The sequence below is a fragment of the Lolium rigidum genome, chromosome 3, assembly GCF_022539505.1.
Source record: "Lolium rigidum isolate FL_2022 chromosome 3, APGP_CSIRO_Lrig_0.1, whole genome shotgun sequence".
Classification (NCBI taxonomy): domain Eukaryota; kingdom Viridiplantae; phylum Streptophyta; class Magnoliopsida; order Poales; family Poaceae; genus Lolium; species Lolium rigidum.
The window spans coordinates 405534177-405560788 of record NC_061510.1 but is presented as its reverse complement, the minus strand read 5'-3'; the positions used below and the strand labels follow the sequence as shown (position 1 = coordinate 405560788).

The following is a 26612-nucleotide window of genomic DNA, read 5'->3' as shown; positions in this document are numbered from 1 at the left end:
GAGAAAATTTAGATAAACGAACTCCTTTGATTTTGTAGAAACATTTACACCCGAACACCTTGAAATATGAGATATTAGGCTTGTTCCCGGTGAGTATTTCATATGGAGTCTTGTTCAAGCCCTTGCGGAGATAGAGCCGGTTAGAAGAGTGACAAGCGGTGGAGATGGCTTCGGCCCAAAAATTATAGCGGGATTTATACTCCGCCATCATAGATCTTGCCATATCCATAAGAGTCCGGTTCTTCCTCTCCGCAACACCATTATGTTGAGGGGTGTAAGCAGCGGAATATTGATGACGAATCCCCTCATCACTAAGAAAATCATTGAGTGTATAGTTCTTGAACTCGGAGCCATTGTCACTTCTTATTGCCATAATGAGGAGGTTGTGTTGGTGTTGCACCTCGGTGGCAAAGTCAATGAATATTTGTTGAGTCTCATCTTTCGTCTTGAGAAAGTAGACCCAAGTGTATCTTGAGTAGTCATCAACAATCACCAAGCAATGTTTCTTCGCACCAAGACTTGCATGAGTGACGGGACCAAAGAGATCCACATGAAGGAGCTCCAAGATCCTTTTGGAAGAGATGATAGTCTTGCTTGGATGCGGAGAGTCATGCATTTTGCCTTCAACACAAGCCCTACAAACACGATCTTTGGCAAAAGACACATTTTCCATTAGTCCCACAATATGGTTCCCCTTGTGAAGACTTTGCAAAGTTCTCATGTTGACATGGGCCAAGCGGCGATGCCACAACCAACCCACATCCGCCTTTCCGAATAGGCACATCGCACTTGACGTGGTTTTCCCCGAAAAGTCCACCACATACAAGTTGTGTTCGCGATACCCAACGAAAGCGACTTTTAGAGTCTTGCTCCACAAGAGGACCACAATATCATTATCAATAAAGACGGCGAAACCCATCTTGCCAAGGGCGGAAACGGAAAGTAAATTGTAACCAAGGGTTTTGACAAGCATGACATCCACAAGAGTAATGTTGTGTGCAACCACAACCTTGTCAAAACCCAATACCTCGGATGTAGAATTATCGCCAAAGGAGACGGTGATATTGTTTATGTTAGGCCTCAACTCCTTGACGAGGTTCTTGCCGCCGGTCATATGACTTGTACATCCACTATCAAGTACCCATTTTGAACCTCCGGCGACATAGTCCTACATGAGATCAATTCTTGGATTTAGGTACCCATTTCGCAATGGGTCCTCTTTTGTTAGCAACAAGGGTCTTTGGGACCCAAATAGACCAAGCAACATAACCATCATATGGGCCAACATATTTAGCATAAACATCACCATAATAATCTTTAAATAAAACATAGTGAGGGTTAGCAATTCCCGCATCAGCATCATTTATGGTTTTGCCCTTGGAGGCTTCACCATTAGTGATGGTTTTCTTCTTCTCTTGTGCGGGCTTGGCCTTTTGCTTGTTTGCCTTCTTTGCCTTGGCATTATAACCAAGGCCCTCCTTCCCATTGTTTTATCTTTTCTTACTCAAGAGATCATCCAAGGAAAGTTTACTTTGGGGAGAGGAGGCCTTAGCAAGTTCATCCTTTAACCTAGCATTTTCCTCAACAATATTTGCATGATCACATGAAGGAGTAGAGGTGCTAGGTATGTCATATGAAGCGAGCCTAATTTGAAGTTGCTCATAAGACTTGGAGAGGAGAGAGTATTCACTCTTCAAGGCTTTGTGTGCCTTGTCTAGATCATCTAGATCTCTCACAAGTTTCTCATGATCAACACCAAATTTGGCCTTTTCCTTTGAAAGCACTTTAGACTTAGCTCTAGCAAGATCTCTAGCTTTAGTGAGCTTGTTAATTTTATCTTGAGGATCTCCAAGATTTTCTAACCTCTCTGATGCGCGTGAGACACACGTCCGTTGGGAACCCCAAGAGGAAGGTGTGATGCGTACAGCAGCAAGTTTTCCCTCAGTAAGAAACCAAGGTTATCGAACCAGTAGGAGTCAAGAAGCACGTTGAAGGTTGATGGCGGCGAAGTGTAGTGCGGCGCAACACCGGGGATTCCGGCGCCAATGTGGAACCTCGCACAACACAATCAAAGTACTTTGCCCCAACGTAACGGTGAGGTTGTCAATCTCACCGAGCTTGTCGTAAACAAAGGATTAGATGTATAGTGTGGATGATGATGATTGTTTGCGAAGAACGAGTAAAGAACAATTGCAATAGATTGTATTTCAGATGTAAAGAATAGGACCGGGGTCCACAGTTCACTAGTGGTGTCTCTCCCATAAGATAAACAGATGTTGGGTGAACAAATTACAGTTGGGCAATTGACAAATAAAGAAGGCATAACAATGCACATACATATATCATGATGAGTACTATGAGATTTAATCGGGGCATTACGACAAAGTACATAGACCGCTATCCGAGCATGCATCTATGCCTAAAAAGTCCACCTTCGGGTTATCATCCGAACCCCTTCCGGTATTAAGTTGCAAACAACGGACAATTGCATTAAGTATGGTGCGTAATGTAATCAACACAAATATCCTTAGACAAAGCATCGATGTTTTATCCCTAGTGGCAACAACACATCCACAACCTTAGAACTTTCCGTCACTTGTCCCGGATTTAATGGAGGCATGAACCCACTATCGAGCATAAATACTCCCTCTTGGAGTCACAAGTATCAACTTGGCCGGAGCCTCTACTAGCAACGGAGAGCATGCAAGAACATAAATAACATATATGATAGATTGATAATCAACTTGACATAGTATTCAATATTCATCGGATCCCAACAAACACAACATGTAGCATTACAAATAGATGATCTTGATCATGATAGGCAGCTCACAAGATCTAACATGATAGCACAATGAGGAGAAGACAACCATCTAGCTACTGCTATGGACCCATAGTCTAGGGGTGGACTACTCACACATCGATCCGGAGGCGATCATGGCGATGAAGAGACCTCCGGGACATGATTCCCCTCTCCGGCGAGGGTGCCGGAGGCAATCTCCTGAATAGCCCGAGATGGGATTGGCGGCGGCGGCGTCTCTGGAAGGTTTTCCGTATCGTGGCTCTCGGTACTGGGGGTTTCGCGACGAAGGCTTTAAGTAGGCGGAAGGGTAGGTTTAGGGGTGACGCGAGGGCCCCACACGCCAGGGCCGCGCGGCCAAGACCTGGGCCGCGCCGCCCTGTTGTGTCGATGCCTCGTCGCCCCACTTCGTTTCCCTTTCGGTCTTCTGGAAGCTTCGTGGAAAAATAAGACCCTGGGCGTTGATTTCGTCCAATTCCGAGAATATTTCCTTTGTAGGATTTACGAAACCAAAAACAGCGAAAACAACGAAGCGGCTCTTCGGCATCTCGTCAATAGGTTAGTGCCGGAAAATGCATAATAATGACATATAATGTGTATAAAACATGTGAGTGTCATCATAAAAGTAGCATGGAACATAAGAAATTATAGATACGTTTGAGACGTATCAAGCATCCCTAAGCTTAGTTCCTACTCGCCCTCGAGTAGGTAAAACGATACCAAAGATAATTTCGAAGTGACATGCTATCATAATCTTGATCAATACTATTGTAAAGCACATGAGATGAATGCAGCGATTCGAAGCAATGATGAAGACAATGAGTAAACAAATGAATCATATAGCAAAGACTTTTCATGAATAATACTTTCAAGACAAGCATCAATAAGACTTGCATAAGAGTTACTCATAAAGCAATAAATTCAAAGTAAAAGCATTGAAGCAACACAAAGGAAGATATAAGTTTCAGCGGTTGCTTTCAACTTCAACATGTTTATCTCATGGATAATTGTCAACACAAAGTAATATAACAAGTGCAATAGGTAAACATGTAACAATCAATGCACACAGTTGATACAAGTGTTTGCTGCTGGGATAGAAAGAAGTAGGCAAACTGACTCAACAATAAAGTACAAGAATGGCCCTTCGCAGAGGGAAGCATGGATTACTATTTTTGTGCTAGAGCTTTTCATTTTGAAAACAAGAAACAATTTTGTCAACGGTAGTAATAAAGCATATGTGTTATGTATAAGATATCCTATAAGTTGCAAGCCTCATGCATAGTATACCAATAGTGCTCGCACCTTGTCCTAATTAGCTTGGATTAACATGGATTATCATTGCATAGCATATGTTTCAACCAAGTGTCACAAAGGGGTACCTCTATGCCGCCTGTACAAAGGTCTAAGGAGAAAGCTCTCATTGGATTTCTCGCTTTTGATTATTCTCAACTTAGACATCCATACCGGGACAACATAGACAACAGATAATGGACTCCTCTTTAATGCATAAGCATTCAACAACAATTAATTTTCTCATAAGAGATTGAGGATTAGTTGTCCAAACTGAAACTTCCACCATGAATCATGGCTTTAGTTAGCGGCCCAATGTTCTTCTCTAACAATATGCATACTCAAACCATTTGATCATGAAAATCTCCCTTACTTCAGACAAGACGAACATGCATAGCAACTCACATGATATTCAACAAAGGTGTAAAAGTTGATGGCGTCCCCAGAAACATGGTTACCGCTCAACAAGCAACTTATTAAGAAATAAGACACATAAGTACATATTCTTCACCACAATAGTTTTTAAGGCTATTTTCCCATGAGCTATATATTGCAAAGACAAATGATAGAATTTTAAAGGTAGCACTCAAGTAATGTACTTTGGAATGGCAGAGAAATACCATGTAGTAGGTAGGTATGGTGGACACAAATGGCATAGTTTTTGGCTCAAGGATTTGGATGCACGAGAAGAATTCCTCTCAATACAAGGCTAGGCTAGCAAGGTTGTTTGAAGCAAACTCAAGTATAAAAGGTGCAGGAAAGCTCACATATGAACATATTGTAGCTATTATAAGACTTTACATTGTCTCCTTGTTGTTCAAACACCTTAACCAGAAAATATCTAGACTCTAGAGATCAATCATGCAAACCAAATTTTAACAAGCTCTATGTAGTTCTTCACTAATAAGTGCACGGTACATGATGCAAGAGCTTAAACATGATCTATATGAGCACAACAATTGCCAAGTATCAATTTATTCAAGACATTATACCAATTACCACATGAAGCATTTTCCGTTTCCAACCATATAACAATGAACGAAGTAGTTCAACTTTCGCAATGAACATTAAGAATAAAGCTAAGAACACATGTGTTCATACGAAACAGCGGAGCGTGTCTCTCTCCCAAACAAAGAATGCTAGGATCCGATTTTATTCAAACAAAAACAAAAATAAAAACAAACAAACGCTCCAAGTAAAGCACATAAGATATAACGGGATAAAAATATAGTTTCACTAGAGGTGACCTGATAAGTTGTCGATGAAGAAGGGATGCCTTGGGCATCCCCAAGCTTAGATGCTTGAGTCTTCTTAAAATATGCAGGGATGAACCACGGGGGCATCCCCAAGCTTAGACTTTTCACTCTTCTTGATCATATTGTATCATCCTCCTCTCTTGACCCTTGAAAACTTCCTCCACACCAAACTCAAAACAAACTCATTAGACGGTCAGTGCATAATTCATATATTCAGAGGTGACATAATCATTCTTAACACTTCTGGACATTGCACAAAGCTACTGAAAGTTAATGGAACAAAGAAATCCATCAAACATAGCAAAACAGGCAATGCGAAATAAAAGGCAGAATCTGTCAAAACAGAACAGTCCGTAAATACGAATTTTTTAGAGGCACCAGACTTGCTCAGATGAAAATGCCCAAATTTAATGAAAGTTGCGTACATATCTAAGGATCACGCACGTAAATTGGCAGATTTTTATAAATTTTCTACAGAAGGGGCGGCTCAATTTCGTGACAGCAAGAAATCTGTTCCTGCGCAGCAATCCAAATCTAGTATTGACTTTACTATCAAAGACTTATTGGCACAACAATGCAATAAAATAAAGATAAGGAGAGGTTGCTACAGTAGTAACAACTTCCAAGACTCAAATATAAAACAAAAGTGCAGAAGTAAAATAATGGGTTGTCTCCCATAAGCGCTTTTCTTTAACGCCTTTCAGCTAGGCGCAGAAAGTGTGAATCAAGTATTATCAAGAGATGAAGCATCAACAGAGGGGTTTGGAGTTTTCTCAACTATGCATTTTATCTTATCTATGTAAGTTTCAGAGGCTCCTTTTTCATTATTCTTAGGCTTGCTATCCTCATCAAACAAATTTTCGGGAACAAGCCAACCATAGTTATTTTCTAGAGCTTCATGCATTCCTAGGAGCTTACAAGGTATTGTTGTCTTAATCTCCCCACCATCATTAACATTATTAGTGTACCTTATTCTATCCATGTCCATCTTTTCAAGGGTACTAGCAAAGTTGGTATAAGAGTCAAGCATCTTATATTTAATAAAGACCTTTCTAGCCTCTCTTGCTACACCACCAAATTCTTTAAGAAGGGTTTCTAAGACAAAATCTTTCTTTTCTCCTTCCTCCATATCACAAAGTGTAAGAAACATGTGTTGAATTATAGGATTGAGATTAACAAATTTAGTTTCCAACATGTGTACTAAAGAAGCAATAGCAATTTCATAAGTAGGAGCAAGTTCTACCAAGTGTCTATCTTCAAAATCTTCAGCTGTACTAACATGAGTGAAAAAATCTTCTATATTATCTCTTCCAATTATAGACCATCGTCCTACCGGTATGTCTGTTAGAGTGTACTTAGGAGGAAACATGACAAAATAAACAAAAGGTAAATAAAGTAAATGCAAGTAACTAAATTTTTTTTTTGTGTTTTCGATATAGAGAACAAGACAGTAAATAAAGTAAAACTAGCAACTAATTTTTTTGTGTTTTTGATATAAGAGCAAACAAAGCAGTAAATAAAGTAAAAGTAAAGCAAGACAAAAACAAAGTAAAGAGATTGGATGTGGGAAACTCCCCTTGCAGCGTGTCTTGATCTCCCCGGCAACGGCGCCAGAAAAAGTTGCTTGATGCGCGTGAGACACACATCCGTTGGGAACCCCAAGAGGAAGGTGTGATGCGTACAGCAGCAAGTTTTCCCTCAGTAAGAAACCAAGGTTATCGAACCAGTAGGAGTCAAGAAGCACGTTGAAGGTTGATGGCGGCGAAGTGTAGTGCGGCACAACACCAGAGATTCCGGCGCCAACGTGGAACCTGCACAACACAATCAAAGTACTTTGCCCCAACGTAACAGTGAGGTTGTCAATCTCACCGGCTTGCTGTAAACAAAGGATTAGATGTATAGTGTGGATGATGATGATTGTTTACGAAGAACAGTAAAGAACAATTGCAGTAGATTGTATTTCAGATGTAAAGAATAGGACCGGGGTCCACAGTTCACTAGTGGTGTCTCTCCCATAAGATAAACAGATGTTGGGTGAACAAATTACAGTTGGGCAATTGACAAATAAAGAAGGCATAACAATGCACATACATATATCATGATGAGTACTATGAGATTTAATCAGGGCATTACGACAAAGTACATAGACCGCTATCCAAGCATGCATCTATGCCTAAAAAGTCCACCTTCAGAGTTATCATCCGAACCCCTTCCGGTATTAAGTTGCAAACAACGGACAATTGCATTAAGTATGGTGCGTAATGTAATCAACACAAATATCCTTAGACAAAGCATCGATGTTTTATCCCTAGTGGCAACATCACATCCACAACCTTAGAAATTTCGTCCACTGTCCCGCATTTAATGGAGGCATGAACCCACTATCGAGCATAAATACTCCCTCTTGGAGTCACAAGTATCAACTTGGCCAGAGCCTCTACTAGCAACGGAGAGCATGCAAGAACATAAATAACATATATGATAGATTGATAATCAACTTGACATAGTATTCAATATTCATCGGATCCCAACAAACACAACATGTAGCATTACAAATAGATGATCTTGATCATGATAGGCAGCTCACAAGATCTAACATGATAGCACAATGAGGAGAAGACAACCATCTAGCTACTGCTATGGACCCATAGTCTAGGGGTGGACTACTCACACATCGATCCGGAGGCGATCATGGCGATGAAGAGACCTCCGGGAGATGATTCCCCTCTCCGGCAGGGTGCCGGAGGCGATCTCCTGAATCCCCCGAGATGGGATTGGCGGCGGCGGTGTCTCTGGAAGGTTTTCCGTATCGTGGCTCTCGGTACTGGGGGTTTCGCGACGAAGGCTTTAAGTAGGCGGAAGGGTAGGTTTAGGGGCGACGTGAGGGCCCTGTTGTGTCGGCGCCTCGTCGCCCCACTTCGTTTCCCTTTCGGTCTTCTGGAAGCTTCGCGGAAAAATAAGACCCTGGGCGTTGATTTCGTCCAATTCCGAGAATATTTCCTTTGTAGGATTTTTGAAACCAAAAACAGCGAAAAACAAGAATCGGATCTTCGGCATCTCGTCAATAGGTTAGTGCCGGAAAATGCATAATAATGACATATAATGTGTATAAAACATGTGAGTATCATCATAAAAGTAGCATGGAACATAAGAAATTATAGATACGTTTGAGACGTATCACTCTCTTCAAGAGAAGCTATGGTTTCTTGACTTTCCTCAAGAGCATTTCTAAGAGCATGTAGTTCAAGAGAGTCTTCTCTCTCTATTTGGCATTTTTTCTCAAGAGTACCGTTTAGTTGAGCCATACGAACCATGAGATTTGAAACATGCTTTTTAGTATTACCTTGTAGGTTAAGAATGAAATCATCAAACTCTAGCATTTCTTGTTTCACTTTTAGACTAGCAAGATCAACCCCTAGCTCATTTGAAATGTTAGGCGTAGACGGGTTAGGAGATGATACCTCGGAGGATTTAGCCATGAGACAACTTTCTTCCTCCACATGAATGACCTCGTTGGGGGATTCACTTGGTGATGAAGAGTTAGTGGAGAGGGAGGCAAGAGCGACCAATCCATTAGAGGTTGCATCTTCTTCATCATCAACATCATCATCTCCGGAGGTATATTCTTCTTGAGTTGATAGCACAATAGATGTGTCCAAGGAGGACCTTGCCATGAAGCAATGTGCATTCTTGATATGAGGATTCTCATTGGGGGATTCAAAGAGAGATGAAGAGGGAATGTTGGTGGTGATAATGGCGGCCACTTCCTTTGAGCTTTCTTCATCTTCATCATCACTAGAGCTTTCAACTTCATCGGAAGAATATTCTTCCCTAGTCACTAGCACAATTTTTGAGGGCCTCTTGCCCTTCTTGGTTTTGTTGTTGTAGAATTTCTTCTTGCGGGCTTTTGAATATTTGCCCTTTGAGTCTTTGCTCTTGTCCTTGGGAATGAGCCTTCCACCATGAGTCTCCCTATTCTCATAGGGGCACTCGGCAATGAAATGGCGCTTGTCATCACAATTGTAGCAAGATCTTGTCCTTGGGCCCGAACTTGTGAACCCCCTTGAGTTTTTTCTCTTGATGTTGTCTTCCTTGGCCTTGGATGGGTCAACCCAAAAAGAGTTAGCATGGAATGCCATGTGGTCATGGTAGTGGTGTTCCAAGTCTTCCGGATAGGACATACTCCAAGATGCCCTATAAGATTCTTGAGGAATCACTTCTTCAACGGAGTTGACCGCCAAGGCAAGGTTGGACCCTTTTGTCATCCCAAGAGCTCGATTGCGAGAATCATGAGAGTTTTGCTCAAGCACCTTGAGAGCTTGCATTTCGTGCACAACTTGTTGGGACGTGAGAGAGGAATAGCATTCTCTACCGACAAGAGTCTTGACATCAATGGGTACAAACGGCATCATGCATTCAATGTACTTCTCCTTCATCCAAGAGTCATTGATGTGGGTGGCACCAACAAGCCGGAAGGAATCGGCAACGGTGAGAAGTATTCCATACATGACTTCATGATCTTCATCCGGTAACCTCATGAATCCTTCGGCTTTATTCCGAAGAGCATTATACTTGTTCCTTCTCGTGCTCTCACTTCCAATGCAACTAGCGGCCAAACCATCCCAAGCTTCCTTGGCGGTGGTGAAATTCCGAACACGAGACAAATCCTTTGTCCCCACACTAGTTTGAATCATGTGCAAGGCGGTGTTGTTGAGTTTACTATCAACCGCTTCTCTTCTAGTCAACTTGTCGGGGTTGTATGGCTTGAAGCCTTCCACGATGATTCTCCAAAGTTCATTGGAGGCACTGCAAACATGAGAGCGAAACTCAAATTGCCAAGTATCGAAATTATCAACGGAAAACTTAGGTGGGTCGCCCCGAATGTTCATATGGGGATGGGGAACCGGTATATCGGGAGATAGAAAAGGTGGAGCTACTCGATTGTAGCTCTCACCTCCACTAGTTCCCCTAGGAGATGCAATGGGAGATTTGATAGTGTTTAAGTTATCACCTTCCACGGGTTTGGTGGAGAAGGGTAATGCCGAAGCATCTCCCTCTTCTAACGCACCCGTGTCCTTAACCTCTACGATGGGAGCCTTGGGAGGGACCGGAGTCAAAAGCTCGGCAATCATCTTTTTCATGCTTTCCATTTGAGCTTCCATGGAGGACTTCAACGAATTGAAGTCTTCCACGGAGACCGTCTTAGCGGCCCCTTCCGAAGGCACCTCGTCCGGCATACTCTTAGGCGGTTAAGCCCGAAATTAGAGCCGAGGCTCTGATACCAATTGAAAGGATCGTATGCCGCACCTAGAGGGGGGTGAATAGGTGCTAACCAATTTTTAGTTCTTTTTCAATTTAGGCTTGACACAAAGGTAAATTCTCTAGATATGCAACTAAGTGAATTTACCTATATGACAAGGTAACCAACCTAGCAAGATATAGCTACGCAATATATATGAGATAGAATAGGATAGAGGTAACCGAGAGTGGAGCACGCGGAGACACGGAGATGATTCCCGTAGTTCCCTTCCTTTGCAAGAAGGTACGTCTACGTTTGGAGGAGTGTGGTTGCTACGAAAGCCAAACCAACAGCCACGAAGGCTTCACTCAGATCTCCTATGGGCAACGCCACGAAGGCCTAGCCCACTTCCACTAAGGGATTTCCTTGAGGCGGAAACCGGGCCTTTACAAGGTTCTTGGGGCACACATCCACAACCTAATTGGAGGCTCCCAAATCTGTAACAATACAACAATCAACAACAACACATCAACACAAATCAACTAGGGAACCAAATAGGAACACTAGCATGAGATCCCTCAAACAAATGAGGGGAAATGAAAAACGCTTCGGTGAGGATGTAGATCGGTGTCTTCTCCTTCGAATCTCCAAAGATCAAGAGCTTTGGTTGGGGGAGGAAGGAGATCTTGCAAATCTTGTGTTCTTCAGGTGGCTCTAATGGAGGTGAAGCTTGGCAGATTTCTTGTACAATGATTGAGCAAAGGAGGAAGGAAGAAGAAGAGGGGTATAAATACCCCTCCCCAAAATCCAGCCGTTGGGGCTTCCGGGGGGGCGGATATTCCGGCCTAAGTAAGGGCCGGATAATCCGCCCCCACCTCCCCCCGGATAATCCGGCCACAGGTACAAAACCGGGAGAATGTCCGGCCAAATATCCGGCCTCTATCCAGACTTGCTTTTCTTCAGGTCCTTAGCCATTTTCGAGGGGGGGCGGATATTTCGGAAATGTCCGACCCCGATAATCCGGTCTTGGGACAAAACCGGGACAATATCCGGGCAAATGTCCAGCCCCTATCCAGAAGCATACTGAGCCGCAAATCCTCAAGTCCTTAGCCGAAAAACTGGGGGCCGGATATTTTGGAAATATCCGGCCCGGATTATCCGGCCTGATGATCTTTTTGCTGCTTCTTTTTGATAGAACTGACCACATCCAACACACATAAAAATGTATCTATATAATCCCTGTAACACTTAAACAAACATTAGTGTATCAGATACATTGACATCAAACACACAAAACATAATATGAGAGATGTTTTTTCAGTATCGAGCGAGTGCAGGGCCCCTGTATCAGAAAAATTGATTATAGTTCATCACGCACGAACCATTCTGTCTTACAGAACCCTTACTTCACCTCGTATATCTAAAATTTGCAAAACCCGGGAGAATTCATAGAGTTCGTCACATTGATCATAGATAGGGATTTACAAAATTGCGCGATCCTACTGGATCGCGACTTCTACAATGGCACCTAGTCATCGAGGATGACGATTTGGGCAGTGGCGGCGGCCTCCCGCGCCTTCATCTCCTCGACGGCGGCGATGGCTTGCGCCGCCTCCTCCGCCTCCGCCCGAGCCTTGTCGGCGGCCTCCTTCTTGGACGTGGCCACCGCCTCCAAGAAGAGGGGATCCTCCCCCGGCGCCTCCTCTTCCTCATCGGCGCCTCCTCTTCCTCCGCCGCTGGAGCACCCCTCCCATGGCGCCTTCCAGGAGCGCTACAGCTCCCACGCGCTCCGCCATTTGTCGAAATCGCCACCGCTCATCGGCCCTTGAGCTGCGGGTCGACCTTGTGGTAGCGGCCGCCCTCCGCAAAGTCGACGAGCCTCGGCAACACCCAGTCGGAGCTGACGTATTTGCATGCCGCACGCCGACTCCCGGCGGCGGAGAACTTGCAGTGGAGGCGCCACGCCTCCTCCATCGTCGTCGGCCCGCGGGGTCGCTTCGATTCGGCGGCGGGCGAGACGCTACTCCTCCGCGAAGCACTCATGGCCGGCGGCGGTGCAAATGCGGCGGGCCGCGCGCGCTAATTGCTCGCCGGAGTGGGTGTGGGGAGGTGGCGGCGCACGGCGGGGCAAGGGTTGCGAGTGAGGGGTTGGACCCCCACTCGCACCTTCACCCTGTATTTGTAGGGGGCGGCGGGGTGGATTTGACAGGCCCCGTATTCTGCCGATACGGGCCGGCCCGAATACGGGCCTGCTAGATGGCCCGAAACGCCCTCACCCCCTATCTCGCCGGAATTATACGGGGTGCACACGTTTTGAGGGGCCTGCTAGACATGCTCTTTCAAACCTTATTATGGCAATGCATTAGGATAGACTGAGAAACGTGTATCATGGAAGCCATAAATCTAAGCTAGCAAGGTTTCGAATTTGAAAAAGCTTATATATGTTTTTCGAAAGATTCATGACGAAAACTTTCTCAAGCTTCGCCCCTTGAAGGGCTGAGTGGAGATGCTCTTACTTGTTCAGTCCCAATCGTCTTCTTCCACGTAGAGCAGGACCATGCTGGCACGCTGATTAAACTACTAGTGGAGTGTTAGTTAGCTAATCACGTCAACTTTTCGATGATTGTCCCTTTGGCTCCGTTCGATCTATGCAGATTTAGTTGTTATAAGCAATCATCACGCCAAGAAACCAAAGAAAACATAAACAAGGGTTTGGCAAGATTGATGAATCTCCTTTGTTTATTTTTGGCGCTAGGTTTGAACTTGGTTTCCGTGGTCTTGAATTAATGGAAACACCCGTGATCAATTCGCGCACGAAAACCTGCTCCGGGTGGGAGCACTCGACATGATAATAGACTAACTATATAATGTACACGTACAAAATTGAAACTTATTGCTCACCCTCTTGTCTTCCTCATTTGTTCCTCCTGAAAATGATACTACGAAGCTTCGCGTAACTTGACAAGATATGCTAGGACGTCACGTACGCACCAGGGAGTACATTACTCGTCGGGCCAGGGCACTCCTTTGGACTGACTCTGTTAGTATAGACGACAGCAAGCATGGCTAGGCATGACATCCTAGAAATATCTCGAGTCCCGACTGGGAATGAACTGGTTATCTTTCTCGACGAACTACTCCTACAACAATTTATTTGTACGTTTTACAGTACGTGTTAACCCTGGTTCGTTCTTTGGCTTTCAATCTCCTATTTTTTTCGAGAAAAAACTTTGATTCACTATAGCAGTTTTTTTTTTGAAGTAATACTATAGCAGTTTAGAAGAAGTATAAATTGCCCCAAACATAACAATAATAAATCCTTGGACCACTCCCGTCTCTAGAGCGAGCCGTTGTTGCTGGTCCCCTACCGGAGCCGAGCTGATGTTCTTGTTTATAGTTGGAAAATCTTGTGCACGCGACTCTAAAGACCTGTACCCTATAGCCGAGGTCGTCGACATTGAACCCTTGAATTGATCTAAATCTTCTTACACTAAACATGTAATACGCGTAGACTGAACGAGAACCACCATTCCATGGGAGCGGCTACCGGACAATTCACCGTCCTCCTCAAAGCCACCGGCGAGATCATCGTCGGCGAGGTGGACGAGGGGACAACTATACCTTATTATGTTCACAACCGTTAGGATTGCAGACTGGATCGTACAAAAGTCCCAATTATAGTTCATTTCTAGTTCACAAATTCTGTTCAAATTTTGTGAACAAAATGAAGTTCAAGCGGATACTCCATGTATGCATGCAGATTGCAGATCAAGAAACAAACATTGGAGTTATCTCCGAATTAATGTACCACTAGGACATTTAACAAGAAGCCACTTGCGTTATGCCCAATCTCGAGGGAGCACCACTGACCCAGCCCGTTACCCCGCGACAAGTACGTGTCATCCCGCAGTACGCGCCACGCGCGACAAGCTACCCATGCTCGGGCCCACATGTCATCCATCGTCTTCGTCTTCGCTTGACCCGCACCCGCGCTCCCTCGCGCGCGCCGGATTAATATAACCTCGCCGAACACGCACACAAGCCACACCACACCACACACACTGACACGCGAAAACCCAATCAGAGCACAGGCGTGCACCGCAGGCTCTTCCCCGGCGACGCATGGTACTGCCGCCCCGCCGGCCGGCGCCGACGACGACGACGCTAGCCCATGTTGCATGAGCGGCACGCACCACCAACCGCGTCCGACGACGAGGAGGAGGTCGACGATGCCCCAAGGGCCGACCACGACGTAGCACTAGCAGGCGAGGTCCAGTTCCCCACCCCGAGCACCACCTTCCACGACGTCGTCGACCAGGACCAGGAGGACGTCACCGAGGTGCGCGAGATCCAGCCGCTCACCGCCCCGCCGCCCTTCACGCCGCCCACGCGCGCCGGGTCCGGCGTCTCCACCGCCTGGGACACCGCCAGCACCAGCCACCGCTCGCTCACCTCCGAGGAGCAGTTCATGACGATGAGCCGCGAGTTCACCGCCATGGTCGCCGCCGGCGCCGGCACAGGGGCCGACACCCCGAACAACAACAATCCTCCAGGCGCCGACCAGCTCACCAGCATCGGCGAGGACGAGCTGGAGGAGCACAACCCGCTGGCCATCGTGCCCGACAGCGGCCGTCCCTTCGCCAACCCGGGCGGCAGCAGGGGCGGAAGCGGCAGCGGCAGTAGGGCGAGGCTCGACCTGGAGGTCGTCCCCGCGGCGGGGCCGCCGGTGGAGGCCAAGCAGGTGAAGAAGGAGGAGGTGGAGACCAAGGTGTCGGCGTGGCAGACGGCGGAGGTGGCACAGATCAATAACCGCTTCAAGCGGGAGGAGGTGGTCATCAACGGATGGGAGACCGAGCAGGTGGACAAGGCCTGTGCATGGCTCAAGAAGATTGAGGTAATTAACCCACATGAGCATAGAGCAATCTTCTTAATTATCACTGAGCAGTTCGCTTAATCTGCATCTTCATCGCTGCCTGCAAAGCAATCTAGCATCATCTTACCTTGCAATCGAGAGAGAGAGAAAATCAGCACCAAGCTTAACAATCCTTCCAAAGACAGAAAAAGAAAAGAGCATGAACTAGCAAAAAAATATTTTTCTTGCAAGAACTAGCACGGTCCTGAGACAGAGCAGATCTTGGATGATTGATGCAACTATTTTAGTTCGATTTTTGACAACTGATTGGCAAACCAGTCATCTGTTCTTCCTTTGAGAAAAGGTATGAAAGGAACAGATCTCCAAGTTAATTAGAGGTGTTACATCAGACAGACTTTCTCTCAATTGCCCCTTTCCTTCGGGTACGTGCGTGTAAACATCAGTTCGTTACAGCTCAATCCTGCAACTTTCTAGACCAAAAGGTGGCTTTCAATTGTGAGACTACGATGGATCGTTAACAGGGTGATTTCACAGCGCTAGGAGATCGAGTGTGCTCTTTCTCTGGTAGAACTATTACAGTTAGCTTTTGATATTCACTTTCTCGATCGCCATACAAACACAACAGTCCTCAGCATGTGTGACTAGTAAGTCTGATCGATCTGATTGTGGTTTGCAGAGGAAGCTGGACGAGCAGCGCGCCAAGGCGGTGGAGAAGACGCAGAACGACGTGGCCAAGGCGCGGCGCAAGGCGGAGGACAAGCGGGCGTCGGCGGAGGCGAAGCGGGGGCTGAAGCTGGCCAAGGTGCTGGAGCTGGCCAACTTCATGAAGGCCGTCGGCAGGGTGCCCACCAAGCGCTCCTTCTTCTAGCTAGCACCAACCTCTTCTACCGGTCGTCACTGGTGCCACCTTGCTGCCTTCCTCTCCCTGTCCGTTTTTGCCTACGGTAGTATGGCTGGCGTGTGTGAATTGTGATGTGTCCAATCGATCGAGAACCTAATTGTAAAAAAGATTGGAAACTGCTGTGGTAGTAGTAGCTGCCGGCGACGCTATGGTCGCAGGTGGCGTTTTTTCTGGGCTTGTATATGCTGAACTGGTATGGATGAACAGTGTGTTTGCTAGAAAAAAATTGCAAACATTCAGAGAATTGGTACACGTACACCTTTGCTGCTACTGTGTGTATATCTTTTCACTGTTTTTGGTACTATATGCGTGCATACACATCTGCCCCCTGATGAGGACATTTGGTCTGCTCGACATGCATCTAGCTGAAAAGTAATCAGAATGTTGGTTGTCTTGCCACCTAGAGCAGGATCATGCAATAAGATAAGCTTTGTTTTGTTTCAGCAGAACGGAATAGTTTTTCGGCGATACACAATGTGCTGGTCGATAACGAAGGGCATGAGGAGACTTTCTCTATCTTTAACCTTCAGAGACTAATCTTGGCTTGCGTTGTGTGAACACGAGGTGGCTACTGTATTCTCCTAGTAATACGCATCATGGTGACCGAGGAAGAAGTTGAGCAGAAGCCCTGAGCTGCACGTCACTGCATATGCCACTTCCCTCATGATAACGCAAGTTCAGTCATGCAATTCTATCGCCAGAATCGTGAAAGGGACCTGACGTGTTTGTGATTGACCCGATTGGAATAACCAAACCAGAGCAAGGAGGGAACGGGCTTTGGCGTCGACACCGGTGCATGGCTGTTAACATCAGCGATGGCGAGGCGCTGCCCGGATCTCGCTGGCTCTTACCGGAGTCCAGACATAACGGATGGGGACGGCCGACGTGCAACACAGGATTCTTTCTCGACTTTGCTAGTCTAGACCACGACAGATGGAGGAACTGCCTGTGTTTTGTTATTTTCCTGCCGAAGGAGAGCTGCCTCGTTAGGTAGAAAGAAAATGGCTGAGCGTTAGTTGTTTATTGGACTTTACCCTTGAGATTACAGTTAAGTTCTGACATTCAACGCTCAAACTGAACAGAACATACACTTCAAAATCCAGAAATAGTTCTCCAGACATGTTCAAACTGAATCTTCAGCTTTAAAAGAAACATATAATAAATGTTCAAAAGTAACGGGGAAAGAAGTTGAGTACTGCAATGTGGCCAAAAAAATTAGGGCAGTGGTAAAATTTTGACAGAGCTAACCAGTCATGACAGTCAATCAGCTAAAGCATCTAACAGAGCCCGATGACTGCCGTACATTATACCATCCAAAACTAAATTGTAAACCACAGGTTATCTTTTCATGACCCAACTGTACATAAACAGCACGTTCGACAAGCAATACGCATCAAGCTAGACGATCCCACTTGATGGACGATGAACCTGCCCGTAGTACACGCTTATTTCACCACTGTCCGCGAGGGCTTCATGACGACGAGCTCTTCCTAGCCGCATAAACCCTGTAGGCAGCTACTCCCACGACTCCTATAGCAGCTCCAACTGCAAATTATTAGTCCAGTATTAGAATGAGTTAGTATTGGACGGGATTTACTCAAAGTATTATGCTGAACAAAATTATTATCTAGTGGCAACTACTACACACTGGGACAACACTTTGTTCAATACACAACCCAACATACCAGTTTTGACTCGGTTCACAAAATTATTATCTAGTGGCAACCAATTATTTCACATTGTTATGAACTTGCTAGTATTTTGCTGAGATATATAGACAGCTTTAGTCTCTTACTATATCTATATTTTAGTTCTGTGTGGAATTTACTCCTGGCTAGTGAGAGAAGATTTGTGACAAGATCAAGGAGCTGGCTTTACCTGAAACAACCATGAGGGAGCGGTTCAGAAGTTGACGGTATTGCCTGCGTGATTTACCAGCTTCAGTCTCTGGAATGCTCAAATGGGGTCGCTGTGCTGCATGAACAACTCTACAGAAAATATTGTTCAAGTCTTTCAACTTAACGCTAATAGGAATTGGTGTTTCGATTCCCATGTCTTGGCTAACCTGAAATTGGATAAACTTATCGTTATTCCATAAATAATATAAAGAACTAGGAAGCTGCCTGCCTATGGTAGTATCAAGAGAACTGCCGGCAAATAATGTACTATAGGAACCACTTGCACATTATTTGCCCACAGAGCGAATTTAGAAATAAGGATAAACATATTCAAATCCAGTAAAACATTTGCTGTTTATTAATTCACCAACCAAAATGGTAAACTTAAATGTCAAACAAGATGGTATCACAGCTTACTCTGGTTGATTCTTGTAGAGCGACTGGAGATTGGTCAAGATCATCCTTGGCAGCAACTATAAGGCAAGGAACCTCATAGCCAGTGTTTTCTCCATGTGTAGCAACTTGGACAAGCAAATCTCTCGCTCTTTGCCAAGAAAATTCATCACAGCTGCCATTTTGCAAGTGTCACATTCAGTGATATGCAGCATAAGGAAATTATGTGTTACCAAAGAACAGGTCATAAAGTAAGATATACTCCAGCAGATAAGCAAGATTTATGCATAGACATATAGTGCCCCTTAAGAGTTACTATTATATGCATTCAATCTTGATTGGCAACAATCATCAGTGCCATTTACACACCGGCGACAAACAGTTGAACCAATTAAGGATCAATATGGTTCATTTTGTAATCGGAGTCAATTAAAAAGGAACCGAGGGAGTACCATATAAGCAAAATTTATGCATAGACATCTAGTGCCCCTTAAGAGTTACTATTAAATGCATTCAATCTTGATTGGCAACAAATCATCAGTGCCATTTACACACCAGCGAAGAACAGTTGAACCAATTAAGGATCAATATTTTATGCCCAGTAGGCTATTCTGGTAATGTGAAATTGGTTTTAAAAACATTAATAAGTAATTTTGCTGACATTTTGCAAATATATCATTGAACAATCAGTAAACATTATTTTCCTCGCAAGATGGGCCATCAAAACCATATATAATTCAGAAAACTGCCACATTAGACATCAGGCAGAAAATAATGCAACATACCCCAACTAAAAAACCTTGGTAACCATACAATATTCAGTAAAACAAGGATTCACAAGATCACTCATCACCACACTACTTGATATCATGTCATTTTAACAAAACTACAAAACCTTGGTAAACCACAACTACAATACCTTGGTAACCACACTTATCCAACTACAAAACCTTTGGTAACCACACTTAACCCAATACATCCAACTGAGGAAAGTATGAAGATTAATCTATGCCATGTTTGCAAGAAAAACAACTTATAAGACAATTATCCGTTTTCTCAGAAACTGATTGTCATGAATAAACAATAAAACAACTCAGCAGAATGCATACCTATCGTAGACAAATACTGCTGCGTCACAGGGTGCTAAGGATTCCTTGTTATTAAGCAATGATCTGACATCACCTTCAGGAATCTCTCGCAGTATAAGTGTCTTTCTAGTCCCCTTCATTAAAAAATACATATTGAATAAGAAAATGGATCATTGCAGAGCAGAAGCATCCATCAAAATACAGATATCACTTCAAACTACTTACATCAGACAGTTCAACAGTGTTTGCTGCAAACCGGTCGCTATTGATTGGTACAGCCTCGGAAGGTTGCCTGCAATAAGGATCGAAAGTGAAATAGAGTTACTAAAAGGTACCAGAGAGATATGAAAATTTGTGGCGTAAACATTGGGAAATGTATATAATACCTTCCAAGGAAGGATTGTAGCAATGCAGTCTTTCCAGCGCCTTTGGGACCAAAAACATAACACTGGAACACATTTCTTTGAGTCTGCTGCTTTTTACGGTCCACTCGTCTTTTCCTTGTGATGGTAAATGCTGAATTGAAATCGCCCGAATAGCCAACATAGACAAGGTTGGCGAAACTATTTGCTGGATCTAGAAGTGTCATAAGCGCCCACTGCAATTGGAGATTACTAATCAGCAAAGGGAAATCTACACGGTAATCTTGCCTACAGTTTTCTAAGCACACCTCCACAAGATCAGAACAGCTTACAAACATGTGTGGCTTTCAAGGCACAACACTACATATGATGCATCTTTATCATAAAGAGCACAGCACTCTTAATTAAGACTTCAATCCCAGTTTTAGTTGGTTTACGTTTCTTATGTGTCCAGTGTAGTGTTTTACAAATCTTCTGGGGGTTATTTTGTATACTGAGAATGACAAACTTAAAATAAGGTACAGCAAAAACATAAAAAGATTACAAGAAACTATTGGACTTTCTCAAAGTGATTAAAATAGCTCATTTAATGGTGCAAGACGGTCACATTATGAACAACAAACATATAAGTTTGGAATAGGGCTTGCTTTCTTATAGGTTGAACCCAACCAACAAATTAACAAACAGCTTCAAAAATTATTGTACACACTACGTATAATAAAGTTGTTAGCACGCTAAGATTGAAAGAATACCTTAGAAAGAAATCCTTCAAGTGATAACCCACCCAAGACATTCCTATCAGCACAGTCTTTATATAGATCAGAAGTCCACGGGCTGAAATATTAGGAAACGAATGAAGATATGTAAATGGCAAATGGCAAATGGCAAATGGCAAACAGAGACAGATGACTAAATAGACGAAACTTAAGAGCCCTTTGATGAAAGATCAACAGATTCAATCAAAGCTAGTAGACAAAGTACAAGGTTGACTAACAGCGAATAAACTATGTAAATTACAGTAGCCAAAATAGTGTCAATCAAAAATTAAAATCGCCCATTTTTTCATCAGCAACTTACTTTTCAGGTGCTGTTGAAAAAAGATCCTCCAACTCAGAAGGTAGCAAAGCTCCGTCCTGTATTTGATACGTAAACACATTTTCAGAAGATCAAGTTTTTATGGATATGATTCAAATGAAAATGCTAATAATAATAGAGACTATTATGGAGGATAAACAATGAATGTGGTAATCAATGCATTACTTACATTATCTATGTCAAACATGTGGAATATTCCTTTCAGGTAATCAACCACTTCATTTGTAAATTCCAGCGTCTGTAGCAAAGAAAGTGGATTTTATAACCAACAAAAATATTATGGACCAAAAGTATGGTAAATATAAAGCACAGGTATGGTAAATATAAAGCACAGGTAAAATGGCTAGTAAAGCCAGGATTGCAGATACCCAACATACGATCGAAATTAACTATCAACTTGTAGCTCGTAAGCTGTTATAAGAACTTGACAGTAGAATATATGTGTGCGCTATGTCCAGCTTCAACCGACAATAAAATGAGAATTGGCTGACTGTGATCAACAGAACAATACCTGATCAGGAGCACGCTTAATTGACGTCGGAATGAAGTCATCTCTAAGCTTGATTTCATTATCATAACCAAATTTCCTCAATACTGTCCATGTAGTTTCCAAACGACCTTTCTCAATAAAAAGAGCATGAAGGAAAAGGAACCCAGTCAGGGTAAGGCCGCTGTCATTTACGCCCTCAGGCATCTTCTCCTGAACAACTCTCTTGACGCCTGAAATTTCAGTAGGCTGGAGAGGAGCGCTAAAACATCTGACCTGTGAAACCAACGGAAAGAGAATTACCACCAGAAGTAGAAGAATGGCAATATAAAACACTAGTGAGCCTTAAGTTAATACAAGAACGCAATTGAAATCCAGACATCTAGACAAGGTGAAATCTAAGGACGGACAAGAATTGCAATATAAAACACTACTAGTGAGACTTGAGTTAATCATCACAAGAAAGCAAGGCAGGCTCAGTGGATACAAACCTGAAAGTCATTGAGCTCCACATCGCTGAGAGCCCCATCCCTGTCATGGTCACAGAGAATGAAAATGCGCTTGAGAGCCCTCACACAGCGTGGCTTAAGAGATTGCGCCTCTTGGTCAAACAGAGGAGCTGTGGGGTGAAGCACTGCCTTCTGGGCATAGTAGAAGACCTCGGGCACCTGCAGGTGATTAACTGTTATTATAGAAGACATACACGAGCGAACACTTTATCTGGACTTGTAATAATGCAAGAATCAAAACTACCTCTTGAATTATTAGTGGACAATTACCAAAACACAATTATCAATCAGCATATTGAGCATTCCAGTTCCATTGTTGTTGTGGAAATAAAATAACAAGGGTTGTGGTAACAGTAGAGATTTGAGGCTGTAGTAAACATTCCCTGAAAAAACAACAAGATGAGAGGAAAGGGGGTGTGTTTTCGACCTGGATCTGGCGCAGCGCAGAGCACTCGATGCAGGTCTCGATCTCACGGAAGGACTGCATGATGGGCGCCATGGTCTGCTCGAGGCTGTTCTGCTGGTCGTCCCTGAGGTCGAGCTTGCAGCCGACGACGATGACAGGCGCCTTGAGCTGGAGAAACATTGGGGAGCAGACAGAAATCATTAGCACCATGGGCAATTGAAGAGCGTTGAAGCGGGAGAAGGGTTACTGACCTGGATGCGCCTGAGCTCGGGGAGCCAGTAGGTGCTGAGCCTCTCGAGCGTGGAGAGCCTGTCGCAGGCGTAGGTGAGCACGACGGCGTCGGCGGCCTGGCACTCGGCGATGAGCTTGGGCTTCTGCTCCGGGCTGCGGCGCGGGCGGGCAAGAAACGGGGTCAATCGCCGGCGCCCAAATCGATCGAGCAATCAAATCAATGAATCCGCAATCGAAATCCAAGACATGGGTGAGAGGATGGAGGGGCGCGGGGGCTGACCTGGATGAGGTGTCGATGATGGTGATGGGCACGCGGTCGGGGAAGTAGTCGGCGGGGAGGCGCGTGTGGGGCATGACCTTGGGCACGTTCTCGGGGAACTGCTCGGTGGCGACGGCGACGACGAGGCTGGACTTGCCGGTGCCGGGGTCGCCGATGACGACGACGCGCACGCCGGGCCGGCCCGCGAGGTTCGCCGCTGCGGCAGCCGCCATGGTCGGCGTCTAGGGTTTTGGGAGATTTGGGGGCTGCGGTGCGGCGGTGTGGCGTGGAGTGGTCCGTCTCGAGGTGGGGCCGGACGGGGAGGTGGGTCTTATGGTGGATCGATCTGGTTTTTGGCTTTGCTTCGGCTTGGAGGGGAAGGAAACAAAGAAAAAGGAGAAGCAATGGACGACCAGAGACCTCGTGCTCGCTCGCTTGCTGCCTTCGGGCTTGCAAAGCACGCACAAATAAACAACTTGGGATTCTTGCCCAAGCTTTCTGATTGATGCGAGGCTGGGCCTGGTTTCATGGGCTGCTGATTTCAGTTCCCTCCTAAGGCTGGTGCCAACGCACCGCCCCGCTCCCGCCCCGCCACGTCAGCTTTTGGCCCACTCTCACCCCACTCTCACCCCACTCTCACCACACGGTGCCAATGCATGGGCTATAGTCCCCACTCTCACTTCTCTCTCCTCCACATCACCATTTCTTTTCTACATTAAGTTATTTCACTCGATTTTGTTTAGACATTCAAAATAATGCAAGAAAATATTTTATTCAACTTAAAATATTTCCGATTACATAATAATTAATAAATTGCATAATAAATATTAAAAATTACATAATAAATAAAAATTCTACTCTTCTTCCTCTTGGTTCTCGCTCCTCCTCCTCGTCGTCATCATCTTCCAGACCAAGCTCTTTTTCCACCATCTTCATGGCCTTCGCATGTTTGCGCTTTTCTGCTTCGTTCATGTCGACGGTTGATCGGTCTTTCATTTTGTTCCATTGCTTGAATAGCTTAGCCTTCACTAAACTCTTCATCATGGTACTCATCGCGAAGGATTTACTTCCTACCTCATCGCTTGATGAGGTTTCCTTCCCCTTCCTCCCCGCCCTTACGTACCGCGGTCTTGGCCCTATCGCGGCCCATTGGACGCTCTTCCTCCGTGTCGCCTGTCGCGTCGCTAGAGCCGAACTCACCATCAGGTCCTAGACGGATTCTCTTGGAACCGGAGTCGGTTCCACTACCAGGACCATGTTGTCCTTTCCACTTCGCTTCATTTTTACGACATTCCACCAGTGGAGCTTTCCGAACGGCCCCGTCACTCTTTTGTCTCGCGGCGTACCTCTCCATTGCCGCCTTCATGACCATATCATCGTCCGCTCCACTCGACGCATATTTGTTTCTTGGATGTGGTATGCGTTGAACAGGGACACCTCCTTGTTGTAGGCGTTCCAATGATCCTTCGACTGCTTCGAGGTCCGATGACCGGGAAGGATCTGCGGTAGAGTTGAAGGTTGCGGCTATCCCACCCCAAAACTAGTGCCGGTCTTGCAATTACCGGCAACGGAGTCCTTGGAGTTGAAAAGCCAAGCATTAACCTACCCCGAAATAGATATTGTTAGTGACAAATCCTAGCAAGAACCAATAATGCAATAAATATGTGATGGGTTTGTAAAGTACCGGTTTCTCCTCTTCCGGGACGGTCCAGTCAAGCCTCTTTGCACGCGGTGGTACGATTGTTTCCGCGGCATTGGACTCGGAGCTTGGAGCTTCGGAAGGTGGTGGGGGTACGGACCATATGGCGCGTATGGATACGGAGGTGGAGGGTATGACCCGTACGAAGGTGGTGGGTACGGGGGTACAATGCCACTCCCGCTACCTACGGGTGGAGCATTTGGAGGTGCTTGGGGGTATGGATACGGAGGCGGAAGAAATGAACCATACGGCCCCGTGAGGCGCCGGAGGTGGAGCGTATGAGCCATATGGCCCCGGAGGTGGTGCGCCGGGGGACCATAAAACTCGGGGAATCGGCGAAGAAGCTACATTGCTGCGACGATGCGTCGGAGAGGCACCTTCGAGGTCTATTGGTGACCCGTCTTGCATCAGATCCGTGAACGAAAAATCTGGTGGAGTCCAACCGGACATGGTGGAGAAGTTGAGAGAGGGAAGGTGATGAATGGAGATGAGATGAGTGTGGAGTGTGAGTGAAAAATATGGGGGTATATGGGGGTATTTATAGGGGTGGAGCTGAAAATTTGAACCGAGCAACGGCTAGCTGACGTGGACCAATCGCGTCGCGGCACGTCAGCTAGCCGTTGGGCACTGCCGCCCCACTCCCGCCCCGCTCCCGCCCACTCTCGCCCGCCTCCAGCCCGCCTCCAGCCCGCCTCTCGCCCGCCTCCAGCCCGCCTCCCGCCCGCCCTCGCCTCCCGCCCCACCCCGCCATCGCGCCGCCCCGCCTCCCGCCCCTCTCCCGCCTCCCTCCCGCCGCCAACGCGGGCGCCAGCCGGCGGGAGCGGGCGCCACCGCCGGGCGCCCCCGCCGGCTCCCCTCCCTCCCGTCCCGCCCGCCTCCAGCCCGCCTCCCGCCCCGCCCCGGGCGGTAGCGCCCCGGCTACCGCCCGCGTTGGCACCAGCCTAAATTGTGTATGGAACATTTTTCAAGAAAAGAAGCAGGTAGCATTTATGATACCAAATAATTTCCATCTCACTTCGAACAATCAAAGTAAGTAAGCTTAGCTATATGGCTATAAAGAAGAAAACGCCTTACGGGAGGCAACCCGAGATGTTTTTATTTGTGTTTTTTATTTTTGCATGCTTGATGTAGCATGTTAGTTTTATTTTATTGTACTGTCTGGTTTCAAATAAAATATCAAGTTTTTCCCCATTTGGATGTTTAGAGTTGCAAACATAATATGGAGTTATTGATTTCTGCACGTCAATTTTTAGTACACGGTTTTGTATTTTTCTGGTAACTTCCAAAATCTTGATAAATTCACTGTAACTTTTCATCCTCTATATTCAAGTAAATTGGCTTAATTTTCTGAGGTGCCTATGTCGAGCAAAAAAATTAGTATTACTGCAGAAAAAAATTAGATAGATTTTGCCTTACTTTGTTAGATCCATTCTTTTGAGTGTCAAAATGATTTTTATTTGGATCTTTTGATATGCTAGAATGAGTAGAACATTATGTGCTCTCTGGTTCATGAAGATATAATTTTATTCTTAGCAGCAAGCATGATTTCTTTGTAGCTCTAACCTCACACCATCGAATAGAATGGCAGAAAAGTTGTGGTGAAGTCTTTTCGCATGAAATGGAGGGATGATTCAAGTAAGATGAAGATCATAAGCTTGGGGATTCCCATGCAACCCCATTGGACTCATTTAAAATTTCCTAGTTTGAGCACCTCTAAACTCTATTTTTTTAGCAACGTAGCATTTTCGTAAAAACTTGAAGTGTCCTTGATTTAGTTGTGTCTAGTTTTGTTTTATTTTGTGAGAGGATCGTCATATTGAGTGTTT

At 45.2% G+C, this 26612-nt stretch overlaps 2 protein-coding genes across 2 annotated transcripts; one reads left to right on the top strand and one right to left on the bottom strand.

The window, feature by feature from the left end:
• The first annotated feature begins 14634 nt into the window (after window positions 1–14634).
• On the top strand, window positions 14635–16629 carry LOC124704656 (remorin 4.1-like). The gene is made up of 2 exons (XM_047236926.1): window positions 14635–15479; window positions 16135–16629. Exons 1-2 carry the CDS (start codon window positions 14757–14759, stop codon window positions 16324–16326), a joined length of 915 nt encoding a protein of 304 aa, XP_047092882.1. The 5' UTR covers window positions 14635–14756; the 3' UTR covers window positions 16327–16629.
• Window positions 16630–17486: 857 nt separating this feature from the next.
• On the bottom strand, window positions 17487–23335 carry LOC124704655 (mitochondrial Rho GTPase 1-like). Its single transcript, XM_047236925.1, has 14 exons — window positions 23109–23335; window positions 22849–22981; window positions 22619–22765; window positions 22174–22350; window positions 21707–21958; window positions 21365–21433; window positions 21178–21233; window positions 20853–20934; window positions 20125–20336; window positions 19964–20030; window positions 19760–19872; window positions 18675–18825; window positions 18238–18424; window positions 17487–17904 (listed from the first exon to the last, which is right to left on the bottom strand). Exons 1-14 carry the CDS (start codon window positions 23318–23320, stop codon window positions 17831–17833), a joined length of 1932 nt encoding a protein of 643 aa, XP_047092881.1. The 5' UTR covers window positions 23321–23335; the 3' UTR covers window positions 17487–17830.
• Between the last annotated feature and the right edge of the window lie 3277 nt (window positions 23336–26612).

What these genes read in the sequence shown, in the direction of transcription:
- LOC124704656 (XM_047236926.1), top strand. Translation starts at nt 14,757, where the DNA reads ATGTTGCATGAGCGGCACGCACCACCAACCGCGTCCGACGACGAGGAG. An exon ending in CATGGCTCAAGAAGATTGAG is followed by an intron (nt 15,480 to 16,134) that starts GTAATTAACCCA and finishes TGTGGTTTGCAG; the next exon opens with AGGAAGCTGGACGAGCAGCG.
- LOC124704655 (XM_047236925.1), bottom strand. Translation starts at nt 23,320, where the DNA reads ATGGCGGCTGCCGCAGCGGCGAACCTCGCGGGCCGGCCCGGCGTGCGC. An exon ending in TTGAAGGATTTCTTTCTAAG is followed by an intron (nt 20,337 to 20,852) that starts GTATTCTTTCAA and finishes CTCCAATTGCAG; the next exon opens with TGGGCGCTTATGACACTTCT. An exon ending in CTCTACAAGAATCAACCAGA is followed by an intron (nt 18,425 to 18,674) that starts GTAAGCTGTGAT and finishes ATCCAATTTCAG; the next exon opens with GTTAGCCAAGACATGGGAAT.